Consider the following 17,971-nt stretch of genomic DNA (forward strand, 5'->3'; position numbering starts at 1 on the left):
GATTACACATAACACATAAGTCAAAGTCATTGACTTTGACTTATGTGTTAACCATCACCACCAACTTTTAGTTTCATCATTAGAAACACATGAAACAAGTCAGAGTGTTTCAGGTGGAGTGTCGAGTACATTTGATCAGATTTTACTGTCCATTTACAACTTTGTTCACAATGATTCTTTACAATTAAAGCTGCAGACGACTCAATGTTTTCTCTTTCTTACATTTCACTAATAGTTGTGGATTTTATTGGAACAAGAGCCAGAATTCAAAACAACACATGACAGAAAGTATAAGTCAACGCAATTTAATCCGCAATTTAATGGAAGAAGTTTCAAATGTAAATGAAGAATCTTTTCAATCAGTTTGAATCATTTTGTACAAAGTTGACTGATGAATTTATTCCAAGAAGCTTAAAGATTGATGTGACTGTGATCCTGTACAGACTCAACTGTTCAGCACTGACAATGTTTCTGTGACAGGAGGAGACTCTGCACACTAAACACCACACAGACTCACTGAGGAACCAGGAATGGACCTGAAGAACCCAAATCCAGGATAAAGAGGTTCAGTGAATGTGGTGTTGAAGGTGTGGAGGTGGATCAGTGAGTCAGAGGAGACTCTGTAGAAGGACAGAGTGCCAGCAGGACAGTCCACATACACTGCTACTCTACCAGAGGAGGAGGAGGAGGAGGAGGAGGAGATGTCTGTTCTTCTGTTATTGTGCCTGACACAGTAGCATCCATCAGAGCAACACAGACACCAGGACTGATCGTTCCGTCCAAACACACAGCCTTCTCTGCCTCCTCTCCTTCTGATTCTTCTGTAACTCACTGATATAGAAACTCTTCCTCTCCACTCGAACTCCCAGTAACAGCGACCAGTCAGAACAGTTCTACACAGCAGCTGAGGAAAAGACCTGGACTCAAACCTCTCTGGATGATCAGGATATGACTGATCCTCCTTCAAATATGTCATCCTCCTGTTGTTGTCAGACAGTTTGATCTTTCTGCTGACTGTGTTTGTGTCGACTGTGAGCTCACAGGAATCTGATGGAGAGAAAAAGACACAACACAGCTGCAGTTATTAATGTGTCATCAGTGTGATGATGACATCACAGATGTGAATGAGTGATGTCACAGTGTTTTGATGAATGACAGTAAAAAGACACTCACACTTCCTCAGACCTGGTGTCAACCATCGGACTCCAGCAGGCTCCACCCTGAAAGGAGGAGGGGGGTCAGAGCAGCACATCCTCTTTCAGCATGCAAACATGGACATGACATGACTCTCATACACAGAAACACAATCTGTCCATCAGGCTGCTTCTCCCTGTTCTCCCTGAACCTCTTCACCTCTGCCACTCTCCTCACACACTGAGAGTGAGCCACAGGATGTTGGTGTGTGTGAAAGAGGACAACAACATCTGAGAACACACACAAACCTCTTGTTGGATTTATCACTTCATCTTTATTTTATTGGACTAGTGCAGTGCCCGTAAGAAAAGTGTATTCCTATAAAAAAAGTGGGGGGTTAAGTCGCTTTTTCATGGATGGCCAAATGAGGCTGTGTTTGAAGGTGGGACGTCAGGGATATTTAGATTTGTTGTGAAATCCGATATTCCAGGGTGTAATTGGCCATTTTTGACTATTTTTGATTTTGCCATTATATTTCACCTTAAAAATAGGGCTGGGACTTGATTAAAAAAATTAATCAAATTAATCAGAGGCTTTGTAATTAATTAATGAAAATTAATCGCATTTTAATCGCATAGAAATATTTGACCTGAGAACAGTGAGAAGCAATTTTTTTCACATGGATTTTAGTATACCATTGAACAATGATTGAATACAGAAGCTTAAGCAACAAAACATTGTTTTTGTTTTTTCAAGACCAACAGACCAGTGCAATTTTTAAATATTTTTTTGGCCTTTTATAGCTTTATTGACAGAACAGCTGAAGATATGACAGGAAACAGGGAGAGAGAGAGGGGGAGTGAGATGCAGCAAACAGACCCAGGACGGGAGTCGAACCTGGGTCCGCTGCAAAGCCTCGGCACATGGGACGCGCGCTCTACCCACTGAGCTAAACGCTGCCCCAACCAGTGCAATTTTTGCCATAAAGTGCAGCAATAGCATGCTCTTATCTACGCTGCCATCCGTCCGGTTTTGAAAATGAAATTTCCCATCCACGGGACCAACCAAAGCAGTCTCATCTGCTTCTACGTTCATTGTTGTTGTCTGAAGTCATGAACGTTAGTTGGTGCTCCAGTATAATCGGTACCCCTGAAACTCTTCCAGTGAGAAACGTTCCGCGGTGCAAAAATAAGTGTGATTAAAATGTGTTAATTTTCTTAACGTGTTAATTTTTGTGTAATTAATTAATCGTAATTAACGCGTTAAAGTCCCGGCCCTACTTAAAAACTATTTACTTGGTGTCATTATTTTCAGCACAACCTCACATGTGTGACTGTACAGTTATTTTTTTATTTTGACATACTGTATTAACACAATGGACCTAAAATCACACAAAAAAAATAAAATCCAAGTAGAAAAAGTTAGATTTTTTTACTGTGAAAACCACAAATATGTTTAACAAACCATTTTTTTTTACTTATGATAAATTTGTTGTTTGCTAAATATGTGCATACATTTAAAAAATGTAAAAAGTTATATGTAACTATTTACATTTAAATGCAGACAATGCTCAGGTCTGCCTGAGCTCCTTCCAGCTGAATGAAGAGCTGCACTGCCTGCTCCACATTCAGCTTCTCCTCATTATTCTGACTCATTAAACAAAAAACCGACCACACTATAGACTAAACACACTACACCAAACACTACATAACACACTAACTATACACTCCTAACACGCTAAATATCACAAATCTCTCAACTCTCAATATCGCTGTCTAAACGCCAGCCGTCGTTCGGCCTGTCAATCATCCGCCTAGGTCCCTCCCACAACTTCCTTTTCCTCAACAACTGAACTTGCTGCTTGGACACTTTCGTGACAAAAGCCCGTTTTTACCGTTTCTTCCTGCACAAGACACAAAGCAAACGTGACGGCAATGTTCGCAAAAAAGCGTGGCAGACATTATTTACCCTAAGTCCGGTTTTGGACGTGCCGACACGTCCGGTCCATCGCCTCGTGATGTGGGCCGTGTATCCGCTAGCTTTACGTGAACATCCACAGTTTCCGAATCCACTTTGTTGTCCACGCGTCTCTGGATCTCCTCAGACCCGAACAGACTCGGTCCGGATTTGTTTGATCTCATTAATCCACAACAGTCAGTTTAGATGCACAGAACAGAACGGGACCGGACCGAACCGCTGGCAAAAAACAGTTTCATGGTTTCATGTGTTGACATGTTCATGTTACTACACTACTTACAATAAGTTAGGGATATTGTGAGAGACTCAGTGGATTTCATACATACGGTGTTTGTTTCACTTCAGAGAGTTTTGGGATAGGGAGGCAATTGTATTGGGGTGATAGACACACCTCATTTTGTGTTTTCCACGTAATGGTCTCACTGTGTACAGTGTGCCTTACATATTGGGGCCAATACCAAAAAACTAAAAGACAACCTTTTTCAATGTGGCATCAATTTCAACATTCTGTGGGTATAAAAAGCTGGTATTATCAGTAAGTCATTCCAAGTTCATCATTCAAACAGCCATGAACACACAACGTCACTTAACTGACGAGCAGCACCACCTGGCCATAGCGTGCCTTCGGGTCGGTGGCAGGCAGTCAGATGTTGCCTTTGAACTGTGCGTGTCTCAAAGTGTCATCAGCAGACTTGCATTAAGACACAGAACTACTGGCAGAGTTTGTGACAGACCCAGGAGTGGAGCCCCACAAGTGACAGACTGCAACGATGACCAGTACCTAAGGACCTATGCACTCAAGACATCGTTATGCAACTGCCACACAGCTGCAGGCCCAGTTATGAGATGTGAGGGGTACTAGGGTTTCCAGACAAACCATTCGAAACCGACGCCACCGCTTTGGCTTGAATGCCAGACGACCGTTGCAGGTGACTCCACTGACACCAAGACACCGCCATGAACGTTTGCAGTGGGCACAAGACCATGTGACCTGGACAATGCAGCAGTGGTCTACCGTCCTGTTCACTGATGAGTGTCGGGTCACCTTGCACAGAAATGATGGTCGTCAGCGTTGCTGGAGAAGGCGAGATGAGCGATACGCCGAGGTCAACATGGTCCCCAGGGTTCCCTTTGTTGGAGGAGGTGCAACAGTCTGAGCAGGCATCACCAGTCAGCGCAAAACAGATTTGGTTATTGTAGATGGCTCAGTCACTGCACGTTCTTACCTCAGAGACACCATAGAACCCATCATCATCCCCCAATTCTGCCAGCACACCCCCAATTTTCTGTTCATGGATTATAATGCTCCACCACATCGTGCCAGAATTGTCACAGCTCAACTTCAGGAAGTCGGAGTGCCTCATATGGTATGGCCAGCAATGTCCCCTGACCTGAACCCCATAGAGCACGTCTGGGACCAGCTGAAGCAGAGACTGGATGATCGTACCCCACCCCCACGTGACCTGGCAGAACTGCGTGTAGCACTTGTGGAGTAGTGGAACGCATTGCCTCAGAACAACATCATGAGGCTAGTGAGGAGCACGAGACGTCGCTGTCAAGCTGTCATTGCGCCAAATGGCGGAAACACCCGCTACTGACACTGTCAATTTTTGTTATTTGGGGCTATCCTTGTTATTGTCAAAATTTTTGTGGTAATAAATATTAAACTAATGAAGATGGTGTTTCTTCGCATTCATTATTGGTAATATCAAAGGGAACTTTTACTTATTTCATTAAAATTCAGACCAAATAGGAAAAGCACTCATGTATATAACAATATCTCTAACTTATTGTGAGTAGTGTATAGTTTGGTGCTGGATTGATATCTGATGTATGTTACAGCAGTAATAGTTACTGTGAGGAGAACTTCATGTCATGTTTGATGCCATTAAAAGCAGAAAAAATGACAGAAAATGTCTCTTAGTTTGAAATCTGCTGTGATGAACATGACGTGTCCAGATGTGACCAGAGGAACATCTGACTATGAAGCCAGGAATCTGTCTTTCTTTCTGTCTGTCTGTAGTTCACATGTCTCCAGAACCATTCATCCAATCTGGCTATACTTGGAAGGTTTGTTGCTGAGGACTCAAAGAATGCAGTGTTCAATTTGAATTCAATATTAGATTTTTTTAGGGCTGCAACGACAAAAGTTTGGAGAGGATGAACTATGCTGCCTTTTCTCCTGAGGTGAACTGAACAACTGGAGGTGGAGTAATGGAAGCAGACCTCGTGACACTGAACCATCTACAATCGAGATACAGAGTCTCACACTGACCCCCAATTTCCACTAGATACGTGTCCACTGTGTTGTGGCTCCAATCCGGTTTTGCTCCGCCGTCCAGCAATCCCCACCGGTTGCGGTTTGAGTCCGCTACGGTGCAGTACGGTAGACAGCTGGCGTTGCAAGCTGGGGAGTTCCCATGATAATCACAAGATCACTCGCGACTGCAGTTATAGGTCTGTGTTATTAAAAATGAGAACACAAAGTGCTACCCGGCCGAAGGATTAGCAGAAGACCTTGGGTTTCTCTCTTTTTTGAGATTTGTGTGCTGGTTTCACCACAGAGTCTTTTATTTTGAAAAGCAACTGGATGTTGTGTGTAATTTCGGCTCTTGACTTCCTGTCTGCTCTGTGCTAAATTCAACTAAATTGTTGTGTCGTGCTCCTGCATCCGCCAGAAATAGAAGTGTGCCGGAGGGCTCCCGACTGCCGGAGCTGGGACGGAGCAGATACACAGCGCAGCAGACCTGGTGGGGATTAACATATAGACTAAAGTGAAACATATCTGCTCCGCTGGCGTGTCAGAGACGTAACACAGCGGAAACATATACAGTGGAAATTGGCCGTGACTGTCTGTGGCTGCAGTAGGACTCTTCATACCTGAGAGTGTCCAGTCTCCAGCCCGGATCCTCCAATCGAGCAGACAACTTCTTCACTCCTGAGTCTCCTGGATGATTGTAGCTCAGGTCCAGCTCTCTCAGGTGAAAGGGGTTGGAGTCCAGAGCTGAGGCCAGAGAAGTACAGCCTTCCTCTGTGATCAGACAGCCTGACAGCCTGAAGACACACAAAACAACACACATCGCAGATCAGCTGAGGCTCTTGATAATTCAGTGCACATCTGTGTTTAAGGGTTTAACGTTTATTATATTTATCATCTTAGTTTCCATTAATTTGCTAATCAGCACTGAACACAGAGTATAAATCAAGCTGATGGAAATGTCATTTGTTTTGCAAATATTTGGTCATGAACCAAAGTAATATACAGATTAAAATGAGGACCTGATGATGGAGCTAGAAGAAAAGTCAGAGATTCACCAAAGTAATGACAGTTCTTCCTGAGGGGATCATGAATGTCTAAACTAAACCTCATGACAATCCATCCAAAGGTTGGTGAGATTAGTAAATCTGGACCAAAGTGCAGAATAGACTGACTGACCCACATTTTAAATATATATATAGATTAGTGGTGTCATTGTTTTTTTATTGTTACTTTGATGAGTGAAGGATCTGTTAAGTTGTCAGACTGTGAACACTATCAGAACATCAGACTCCACACAGATGTTGTCTCACCTCTGCTGTGGCTCAGTTACAACCTCTGTTGGAGGCTCAGAGGTGGAATGAAACTACAGGTGTAATGGGTTGGCCATTACACCTTTGCAACTTTCGCACCTACAGTGAGGTGGACTATCAACGCAAGATTCCTGCCTTGAAGAGGCAGTGTGAATGGGGATTCTGTGTCTCTATCTCAACCCAACCAGTTGAGACAGATGGCGGCCCACCACTAAGTCCGGTTCTGCTCGAGGTTTCTACCTGTTGAAGGCAGTTTGTTTCTCAACACTGTGTAAAGTGTTTACTCATGGGGAAATTCTGGGTCTCTCAAATACATTTAATCATATCAGGAGTATGATCAAGACCTGCTTGAACTGTAAAGTTAAATGAAATACTGAAATTAGATAATTCTGACCTGAGTGTTTCAAGGACACAGTGTGGACTCTTCAGTTCAGCAGAAAGTAGCTTCACTCCTGAATCCTGCAGGTCGTTGTTACTCAGGTCCAGCTCTCTCAGACTAGAGGACTGGGAGCTAAGAACTGAGGACAGAGCTTCACAGCTTCTCTCTGAGAGGTCACAGACACTCAGCCTGGAGCGTGAACAGTAAAAAAAGACAGTTACATTATTTATAATATCATTGTAGCACAGGTGAACTTACTGTTTTACTCTAATATGTCAGAGATATGAAAAATCAACTGGACTAAATCTGGATTAAACAGGCATTAAACAATAATGAGTAGCATAGTTTCAAAACATAAGAATTCTCACATGAGAGAGAGAGAGAATTAAATTCAAATGTTAAATAAAATAACAAAAATAATTTGAGACAAACTATGACCTATCTGACCTCAGAGTTTTAAGTCTACACTGTGGACTATCCAGTCCAACAGATAGATGCTTCACTCCTGAATCCTGCAGGTTGTTGTTACTCAGGTCCAGCTCTCTCACACTAGAGGACTGGGAGCTGAGAACTGAGGAAAGAGCTTCACAGCTTCTCTCTGAGAGTCCACAGACACTCAGCCTGGAGCGTAAACAGTCAAAGAAGACATTTGGTGATACAGTATTTATAATATCATTGTAGCACATGTGAACTTGTGTTCTGTTTTATTCCAAAATATCAGAGAAATTAAAAATCAACAAAACTGAATCTGGATTAAACAGATATAAACAATAATAAGAAGCATGGTTTCAAATCATAAGAGTTCTGACATGACAGAGAGAGATTTAAATTCAATCATTAAAGAAATAACAAAAATTATTTGAGACAAACTATGAACTGTCTGACCTGAGAGCTTGAAGTCTACATTGTGGACTCTCCAGTCCAACAGACAGATGCTTCACTCCTGAATCCTGCAGATTGTTGTTACTCAGGTCCAGCTCTCTCAGACTAGAGGACTGGGAGCTGAGAACTGAGGAAAGAGCTTCACAGCTTCTCTCTGAGAGGTCACAGACATTCAGCCTGGAGCATGAACCGTAAAAAAGACATTAAGTGATACAGTATCTATTATATCATTGTAGAACATGAGAAATTGCTATCTGTGTTACTTGAATATGTGGGAGATATGAAAAATCTACAAGACTCATTCTGGATTAAACTGACATTAAACAATAATAAATAGCATGGTTTCAAAACATAAGACTTCTGACATGAGAGAGAGAGATTTGAATTAAATCATTAAAGAAATAACAAAAATTATTTGAGAGAAACTATGAACTGTCTGACCTGAGAATTTCAAGTTTACATTGTGGACTCTCCAGTCCAACAGACAGATGCTTCACTCCTGAATCCTGCAGGCTGTTGTTACTCAGGTCCAGCTCTCTCAGACTAGAGGACTGGGAGCTGAGAGCTGAGGACAGAGCTTCACCACTTCTCTCTGAGAGATTACAGCCACTCAGTCTGGATAAAGAATAACAAGCAGAACAAGAAAATATTATTTCTCTTTGGGTCAGTAATGGCACATTTACTGGATGCTGAAGTAAATTCTCCACACTTACAGAACTTTGTTGGAGGCTTTGACCACTGGCAGCAGCCTCAGAAGAGCCTCCTCTGAAGCAGAGAATTTCTTCAGGTCAAACACGTCCAGATCTTTTTCTGATGACAGTAAGATGAAGACCAGAGCTGACCACTGAGCAGGAGACAGTTCATCTGTGGAGAGACGTCCTGATCTCAGGTACTGTTGGATCTCCTCAACTAGAGAACGATCGTTCAGTTCATTCAGGCAGTGGAACAGATTGATGCTTCTCTCTGGAGACAGATTCTCGCTGATCTTCCTTTTAATGTACTCGACTGTTTTCTGAGTGGTCTGTGAGGAACTTCCTGTCTGTGTCAGCAGACCTCGTAGGAGAGCCTGATTGTTCTGTAGTGAAAGCCCCAGGAGGAAGCGGAGGAACAAGTCCAGGTGTCCATTTGGACTCTGTAGGGCCTCGTCTACAGAACAATGGAGGTACTGTGTCAATGCAACTTTGTTTTTTCTTGCTTCAGACTTCTGGGAATTGATGAGATGTGTTGGGTCAGGTTTGTCTCTGAATAGTTTAGACCACCAGGACGTTGACTGCTCTTCTTCTACCAGCAGATTGACTCCAGAGTTGATGAATGTCAGATGGCCATGAAGAGCAGCCAGAAACTCCTGAACACTCAGATGGATGAAGCAAAAAACCTTGTCCTGGTACAGTCCTCTCTCCTCTTTAAAAATCTGTGTGAAGACTCCTGAGTACACTGAGGCTGCTCTGATATCGATGCCACACTCTGTCAGGTCCGACTCGTAGAAGATCAGGTTGCCACTCTGCAGTTGCTCAAAAGCCAGTTTTCCCAGAGACTCAATCATCTTCCTGCTCTCTGGAGTCCAGTGTGGATCAGTCTCAGCTCCTCCATCATACTTGAGCTTCTTCACTTTGGCCTGAACCACCAGGAAGTGGATGTACATCTCAGTCAGGGTCTTGGGCAGCTCTCCTCCCTCTCTGGTCTTCAACACATCCTCCAGAACTGTAGCAGTGATCCAGCAGAAGACTGGGATGTGGCACATGATGTGGAGGCTTTGGGATGTCTTGATGTGGGAGATGATTCTGCTGGCCTGCTCCTCATCTCTGAATCTCTTCTTGATGTACTCCTCCTTCTGTGGATCAGTGAACCCTCTGACCTCTGTCACCATGTCAACACACTCAGGAGGGATCTGATTGGCTGCTGCAGGTCGTGTGGTTATCCAGAGACGAGCAGAGGCAAGCAGGTTCCCCCTGATGAGGTTTGTCAACAGCACATCCACTGGGGTGGATTTTGTGGCATCAGTCAGGATTTTAGTGTTGTGGAAGTCCAGAGGAAGTCGACACTCATCCAGACCGTCAAAGATGAACACAACCTGGAACTCTTCAAAGCTGCAGATTTCTTTGGTTTCAGTGAAAAAGTGATGAACAAGTTCCACCAAGCTGAACTTTCGCTCTTTCAGCAGATTCAGCTCTCTGAAAGTGAATGGAAATGTGAACTGTATGTCCTGGTTGGCTTTGTCTTCAGCCCAGTCCAGAGTGAACTTCTGTGTTAAGAATGTTTTCCCAATGCCAGCCACTCCCTGTGTCATCACTGTTCTGATTGGTTTGTCTCTTCCAGGTGAAGCTTTAAAGATGTCTTCTTGTCTGACTGTTGTTTCTGGTCTGTCTAGTTTCCTCAAAGCTGTTTCAATCTGCCTGACCTCATGTTCATCATTGACCTCTGCACTCCCTCCCTCTGTGATGAAGAGCTCTGTGTAGATCTGATTCAGAAGCGTTGGGTTTCCTGCTTTAGCGATCCCCTCAAACACACACTTGAACTTCTTCTTCAGGTTAGATTTGAGATTACTCAGACAAACTGCAGCAAGATGTTCTAAATGAACACAAAACAAAAATATCATCTCTCTATAAAAGCAAGAAATCTCTGTCTCTGTGTGTGTGTGTGTGTGTGTGTGTGTGTGTGTGTGTGTGTTCCTCAAATATCTCTGCGGATCAGGATCACACTGACCTGAGACTTTCAACATGGCTGCTGCGTGGTTCAGTGGTGTGCAACTAAGCATTTGCTTGGACTGCAATGATACCGTGAATAAATTATTTCATAAATGCTTTACAAATTCTGCAAGCATTGTCCACCGGAGCCACCACCGGAGCCACCACCGTCACGTGTGCACCAGAGCCAACCACTGCACACCGTGGCCATGTGCGCACCAGAGCCAATCACTGCAGAGCTCCAGCCCACGACATACCTTAAAAAACAAGCGGATTTATACCTGTAGCGGCGCGAGCTGGACCGGGATTTTGCCGGCATTTCGGTCCGTTCTGTTCATCTAAACTGACTGTTGTGGATTGTAATGAGATTAAGCAAGTCCAGACCGAGTCTGTTCGGGTCTGAGGAGATCCGGAGACGCGCGGTCAACAAAGTGGGATCGGATCTGTGGATGTTCGTGTGTAGCTAGCTGCTAGCCGCTAACTGATCCACACGGCCAACCTCCCGAGTTGACGGAGCGGATGCACTGGCACGTCCAAAACCGGATTTAGGTTAAATAATGTCCAACACGCCTTTTCGCGAACATTGCCGTTATGTTTGCTCTATGTCTGGTGCAAGAAGAAACAGTAAAAATGTGCTTTTGTCCCGAAAGTGTCCAAGCAGCAAGTTTGGTTGTTGAGGAACAGGAAGATGTGGGAGGGACATCGGCGGATGATTGACAGCAGCAGTGATGTGTTGGAGACGGTGACAGAGATTGCGAGTTTTGAGCGTTGAGAGATTTGTGACATATAGCCTGTTTGGAGTGTATAGTTAGTGTGTTATGTAGTGTTTGGTGTGGTGTGTTTAGTGAGTAGTGGAGTCGTGTTGTGAGGCAAACCAAGGAGGAGACGGCTGAATGTGGAACAGGCAGGAATGAGCTGAGCCTGAGGCATTGCCTGCATTTAAATGTAAATAGTTACACATAACTTTGTAAATTTCAAAAACTTATGCACCAATTTAGTAAACAACGATTTATATTTGCATTATAACTGATGCAATTGGTTCATTAAACATATTTGTGGTTTTCATAGTAAAAAAACTAACTTTTTCTACTCTGATTTTATGTTATTTTGTGATTTTAGGTCCAGTGTTAATATAGTACCTTAAAATGAAAAAATAACTGTACAGTCACACATGTGAGGTTCTGCTAAAAATAATTATACCAAGTAAGGCAAGGTAAATAGTTTTTAAGGTGAAATATAATGGTATAATCAAAAGTAGTCAAAAACAGCCAATTATATCCCTGACGTCCCACCTTCAAACACAGCCTCATTTGGCCATCCATGAAAAAGCTATTTAACCTCCCACTTTTCTATAGGAATACATGCTTCCTACGGGCAATGCACTAGTTAAGTTAATTATAAAGACAACAAGACAATTTGAGACATTACAAATTGTCTCATTCATCCAGGACGTTAAATATTTAGAGAAATCCTCTTACTGCTCTGCAGACGGTCAGCCAGCTCCTCCTGCTTCATTCTCCTCAGGAAGTGAAGTGTGATCTTCAGAAATGCCTCTCTGCTGCTCCTCCTCTGCTCTTCATCCTGACCTTCCAACAACTCCTCATCCTCCCTCTGGCTCTCCAAGCATTCTGGGTAATGTGAACTCAGAACCTTCTGGACCTTCTTCAGCTCGTTCTTCATAAAAGTGACAATGTTCTCCTCCAACAGCTGCAACAGAATATTATGTGAATGACAACATTTAACATCATGGAGCCAAACATCAGATCCATGTTGGACAGATTCACCACTGGTCTGTGAAGTGCAGCATGGAGATTATTGTGAACAGACTGGATGTAAAAGTAGTTGTTGTTCATGTACAGACCATAAATATGGAGTCCAGGTGTGTCTGATGCTGCTGGACAGACGGACCTCTGGGAACCTCTGAGCTCTCCTGGTCGACTCTGTGGAGGAATCATGAAGAATCAGTCACATTTTGTCTGTCTACTCAGAGACAAACACAAGATGAAGGTTCCTTGAGATAAAGTGTTGATGACATCATTGAATCAGATGGTTTCCTCTGACATCACAGTGTTGGTCGTACTGCTGATCCCACTGTGAATCAACAGTCAGTCAGTTTACTGGGTTGGTTCAGCAGCTTGTCTGGTTTAGTCCCTCCAGCTCTTGACCTGTTTACTACTGTGGACAGCAACACACAGCTAACACAAGCTAGCTGGATGCTAACTGTCCAGTGTAAATTTGTATAGAGTCTCAAAAAACTTGATTTTGATATTTGTCTTATTTGTGTGAGTCTAAAGTTAATTGATGCGTTCTTTTGCTGCTTTTATGTGATTATCACACTGGGACCAACAGAAGCATACCCCAACACCCTGTGAGGAGAAATTAGAAAAGCTAAAGCTGGCAACTGGGTATTTTTGGGCGTAAGGCCTGGGGGGTGGACATTGGCTAAAAGGAAGCCATGGCAAAGGCCGAAGGAGGTCAGTAGGGCAACAAGATAGCCCTCAGGAGACTGAAGACAGTTCACCAGGACTGAAGCTTGACACCTGTGAAGCAGCAGGACTGGAGGTGGGCAGCTGGAGGTCTGATTGTAGATCGGCTGAGGCTGCTAACTGGAGGTCTGTCTGAGCATTAGCAGGGATGGGTGACAGAGGACCAGGATCAGGAGCCAGGAGTTAACAACATCCTGGATATACACTTTCGCAAAAGTATTCACTCACCCATCCAAATAATTAAAATCAGGTGTTCCAATGACTTCCATGGCCACAGGTGTATAATAGCAAGCACCTAGGCAAGCAAGTTTCTACAAACATTTGTGAAAGAATGGGTCGCATTCAGGAGCTCAGTGAATTCCATTGTGGTACTCTGATAGGATGCCAGCTGTGCAACATGTCCAGTCGTGAAATTTCCTCGCTCCTAAATATTCCAGTCAACTGTCAGTGGTATTATAACAAAGTGGAAGCGATTGGGAATGACAGCAACTCAGCCATTAAGTGGTAGGCCATGTAAAATGACGGAGTGGGGTCAGCGGATGCTGAGGCGCACAGTGCGCAGCAGTCGCTAACTTTCTGCAGAGTCAATCGCAACAGACCTCCAAACTTCATGTGGCCTTCAGATAAACTCAAGAACAGTGTGTAGAGAGCTTCATGGAATGGATTTCCATGGCCAAACAGCTGCATCCAATCCATAAATCAGCAAGTGCAATGCAAAGCGTCAGATGCAGTGGTGTAAAGCACACCGCCACTGGACTCTAGAGCAGTGGAGACGTGCTCTCTGGAGTGACATTTGCACTTCTCCATCTGGCAATCTGATGGGCACGTTTGGGTTTGGCGGTTGCTAGGAGAACAGTACTTGTCTGACTGCATTGTGCCAAGTGTAAAGTTTGGTGGAGTGGGAATTATGGTGTGGGGTTGTTTTGGCCCCTTAGTTCCAGTGAAAGGAACTCTGAATGCTTCAGCATACCAATAGATGTTAGACAATTCCATGCTCCCAACTTTGTGGGAACAGTTTGGGGATGGCCCCTTCCTGTCCAACATGACTGTGCACCAGTGCATAAAGCAGGTCCATAAAGACATGGATGAGAGAGTTTGGTGTGGATGAACTTGATTGGCCTGCACAGAGTCCTGACCTCAACCCGATAGAACACCTTTGGGATGAATTAGAGTGCAGACTGAGAGCCAGGCCTTCCCGCCCAACATCAGTGTGTAACCTCACAAATTAACTTCTGGAAGAAAGATCAAAAATTCCCATAAACACTCCTAAACCTTGTGGAAAGCCTTCCCAGAAGAGTTGAAGCTGTTATAGCTGCTAAGGGACCAACATCATATTAAACCCTATGGATTAAGAATGGGATGTCACTTAAGTTCTTATGCGAGTCAAGGCAGGTGAGTAAATACTTTTGGCAATATAGCATATTTATAGTTTATTCTATTTAGTTTTATTTATCTTAGTAAACTCCTCCCTCATGCTGCTACTTGTTGCAACACTGATTATTTCCTCTGCTGCTGTGCCAAAGTTAATTTCTCCTACAGGGGATCAATAAAAGTTCATCTTATCTCATATAAAATGGTGAGGGAACAAATGCACATACAGTGACAAGCAGTTAGAAAACAGAAAAGGCAAGCAACAAAGGAAGGCAGAGAAAAGTCCAAAGGGCACGCATGAAACACAGGAGCAAAACAGATGCACCAACGAATAGTGAGGGGAAAACACTGGCTTCATGGTGCGTTCCTTTACAAGCCGGAGGTCAGTAATCACAACTTCCAATCTAAAAGCTTCCCAGTGGATCTGATCTAAAAAACATGGACACTCGCTGTGAACAGGTGTTTGAATGGAAAGTCTGTGAACTTCAGATCAACTACAGCAGCTGATTTAACAGTTGAGGGCACTTAAGAAAAGACAGTCGGCTGTTAACACATACTGTCAAAGACTGAGACTGAGCTCAGATCAGCTGAATCAAAGTGAGAATAACAACTACAAACTGTTTTACTGCACGTTTCACAAACAAACACTACATGAAGTCAAACATGATGAAGAGGTTAAAAGTAATTGTTCCCTTTGTGCACCGTCGTCCTGCTGTGATGAACTCCTGCGCACAATTTGATTTAGATTTTCTAAAGTCTCAACTTCTGTGGTCACGTGACTGAAAACCAGACTTGATGGCTTGATGGAGGAACATAGTGGAGTCACAATTATCCTTTGTTAGCAGCTAGCATCTGTTAGCCTGAATAAAATCACTATATTACACTCAACCAGTCATCAGACAAATGTTAAACTGGACTGAAGAGATGAAGACTGGTTCTACTGGGCAGCTTTCACGTCTGAGAGAATAAATGTACTAAAGAAGAACAATGCTGAAAACAACAAGTTTAAACATATTTCTCTCATGAAAACATGAATCAGTCACATATTAATGTTTCTAACAGCCCACCTCTTTACAGCAGAGTTCAATAAAACATGAAGTTGAATGATTTCAGTCTGTGGATCATGAATCATTTTGACAGATAACAAAGTTTACTGTCAGGAACATCAGACTAAAAACTCTTCGGAGGATCTCCACTTGTTTTGTGTAGCTCAGACTTCTGAAGCTTCATATTATCCTCAGCTGAACTTCATAAAGTATTTTTACACAGAACAAGGACAGCAAATTTTTTCCTCCATCATCACTCTGAGAACATGAAGATCATCAGGACAACTGGTCAGACTGGATTTAATGAGGACAAACATCAACAGAGAGAGACAGGACAACAACTTACTGTCTGTCTGAGGAATGTTCTTCTTTAAATTCAATAAAAATGTCCTTTGACCCGTCACTCTTGAGGGACACACAGCTGGGCTCAGGTCCAGGACCAGGTCCAGGTCCAGGTCCAGGTCCTGGTCCAGGTCCTGGTCCAGGTCCAGGTTCAGGTCCAGTGGTTTTAGAGGGAGGGCCTCCCTCCTCTCTGTCCTCACACTGATTCATGCTGCTCATCTCACACACACTTTCATCTGGAGAGGAAACACAAATCATTCGTCTGCACATCAACTGAAATCAGCCTTTGGGTCAGAAACACTCTTGAAGGACAAAATGTCTGAAAGTCGACTTCCTCTTCTAACATTTAAACTCAGAGCACATTATTCCACAACTCACGGACTCTATTAATACATATTTCACTAAATGGCTGCTACAGGACATCAAACCAAAACCAAATCATGTCATTAAATCATTTGTATTCTGTTTTTTACTGTTCTCTACTAATAAAGTCGCTCACAGCAGTGACGTGAAATCTGGAGACAAATGTGAAAATGTCTTCTGACAGAAAAGAGACAGTGGACTGATCCAGGACCTGTCTTCACTGATCTGCAGGAAGGACAGTGATGTCATCAGTCTGAGTTCTCTTTCAAAATAAAAGACTTCTGTCACACAGTAACACCAGTGACTCCAGAGGACGATCTCTCATTACATGTTTTATAATATTTATTTCTAAGTAAACATTATGACATTTTAAAGGGTATAAAAACATTCACTGTCCTTCTGTACATGACTGTGGAGACTTTCTGTGGAGCTTGGAGTGTTAAATAACTGATTAAAAACAAATACTGACAAGTTGATTTAACCAAGAGGCAGAAATTGTTCTAATAACCTGTTGTGTTATTATAAAATATGAAAGTCTCAGGTGTGTTCAGGTGGGTTTTGTCTGTAGAGGCTATGACGTCTCTCACTGACGTCACGTCTCCTGTCAGAACATCAGCTGCTGGACTTGGATCAGTCCACTAGATGACGTCATGACGCTGTGGTGGAGTCAACACACACGTTTCTCTGATATCTTTTAATCTGAAAGAGTCAATCTGGTCATCTGTTTTTTATATGCAGAGTTTTTTTTTTTTTATTTTATTGGAGAATCATCAAATTACACAATTAAGGCACAATTGTGATACAAAGATTGAAAATGTTGAACCAGCTAGCAGGACAAATGAAAAGAAAAGAAAAGGAAAAGAAAATAATATTGAGAGGGTCTTATTCTATGAGGGTAAATAAGACCAATAAAGAAAAGAGTCTCTGGGCATTTTTGTGTGTCATGTAATACAAGGATTTTTTGTATATTTTGAGTTCATTCTTCCATCTGTTGATGTGGGGCTTCACCTTAAGGTATTTGCATCTATGAATAAAATGTTTACCAAGCGTGATCAAATTGTTCACTAAGAAGTCTAAGTTTTTCTCCTCTAATTGCACTCCTACTTTTAATCGACATCCAGTTTAATGGATGCAAAATTATTTGTTTGGTTAACAACCAGCTTTGAAATAATACCCAAAATTGTATAACATGTTCACATTCAAAGAAAATGTGTTCCACCGTTTCATTATAAATACTATCATTTAGTATTTTAAATACCTCTTTTGCTTTAAGAGGGATTGGATAAGATGAATATCGGTTTCTTATCTTTCTTGCCTCCACAACATTGTAATCTTTTAAAACATATTTTCTTTTTACTTGATAGGGGTAGTATTGTGCAGTCAGAATATTTCTAATAAACTTATTAGAGAATAATTTACTACCTAAACTGACTCCTCCCACATGTAGTGATCTCATTTCCGGAACATTTGAATGCATCACCAGTTGTTGAGTCATTGTTTTAAAGGGAATTGGAATGGCTTTAGTTATCTTATTGTACTCCTTAGTTGAGCACTGAAAGTTATATTTAACACAAAGGTTCTCATGAGTTAGGAAATTGTCATGATCATCCAATAGATGTGAAACAGCCCAAATACCTTTATCAAACCAGGTATTTATCTGCAAAATAAAAATTAGAATCTCTTCCTCTGAGAAGTAATCAGGAGCAGAAATACTCAAGTAACGTAACGGGCACTTTA

General features: G+C 42.6%; 1 protein-coding gene across 1 annotated transcript; it reads right to left on the reverse strand.

Annotated features, from left to right (window-relative positions):
• Window positions 1-413: 413 nt before the first annotated feature.
• LOC115577016 (NACHT, LRR and PYD domains-containing protein 12-like) lies at window positions 414-12,142 on the reverse strand. Its single transcript, XM_030409772.1, has 10 exons — window positions 12,105-12,142; window positions 9,228-10,510; window positions 8,656-9,146; window positions 8,384-8,557; window positions 7,946-8,119; window positions 7,508-7,681; window positions 7,076-7,249; window positions 5,992-6,165; window positions 1,174-1,220; window positions 414-1,047 (listed from the first exon to the last, which is right to left on the reverse strand). Exons 1-10 carry the CDS (start codon window positions 12,139-12,141, stop codon window positions 497-499), a joined length of 3,279 nt encoding a protein of 1,092 aa, XP_030265632.1. The 5' UTR covers window position 12,142; the 3' UTR covers window positions 414-496.
• Window positions 12,143-17,971: the final 5,829 nt, after the last annotated feature.

This window comes from Sparus aurata, chromosome 24, assembly GCF_900880675.1.
Source record: "Sparus aurata chromosome 24, fSpaAur1.1, whole genome shotgun sequence".
In the NCBI taxonomy this organism is placed as follows: domain Eukaryota; kingdom Metazoa; phylum Chordata; class Actinopteri; order Spariformes; family Sparidae; genus Sparus; species Sparus aurata.

What these genes read in the sequence shown, in the direction of transcription:
- LOC115577016 (XM_030409772.1), bottom strand. Translation starts at nt 12,141, where the DNA reads ATGAAGCAGGAGGAGCTGGCTGACCGTCTGCAGAGCA. An exon ending in TGTAGACTTCAAGCTCTCAG is followed by an intron (nt 7,682 to 7,945) that starts GTCAGACAGTTC and finishes TTTACGCTCCAG; the next exon opens with GCTGAGTGTCTGTGGACTCT. An exon ending in TGGAGACTGGACACTCTCAG is followed by an intron (nt 1,221 to 5,991) that starts GTATGAAGAGTC and finishes TCCTCCTTTCAG; the next exon opens with GGTGGAGCCTGCTGGAGTCC.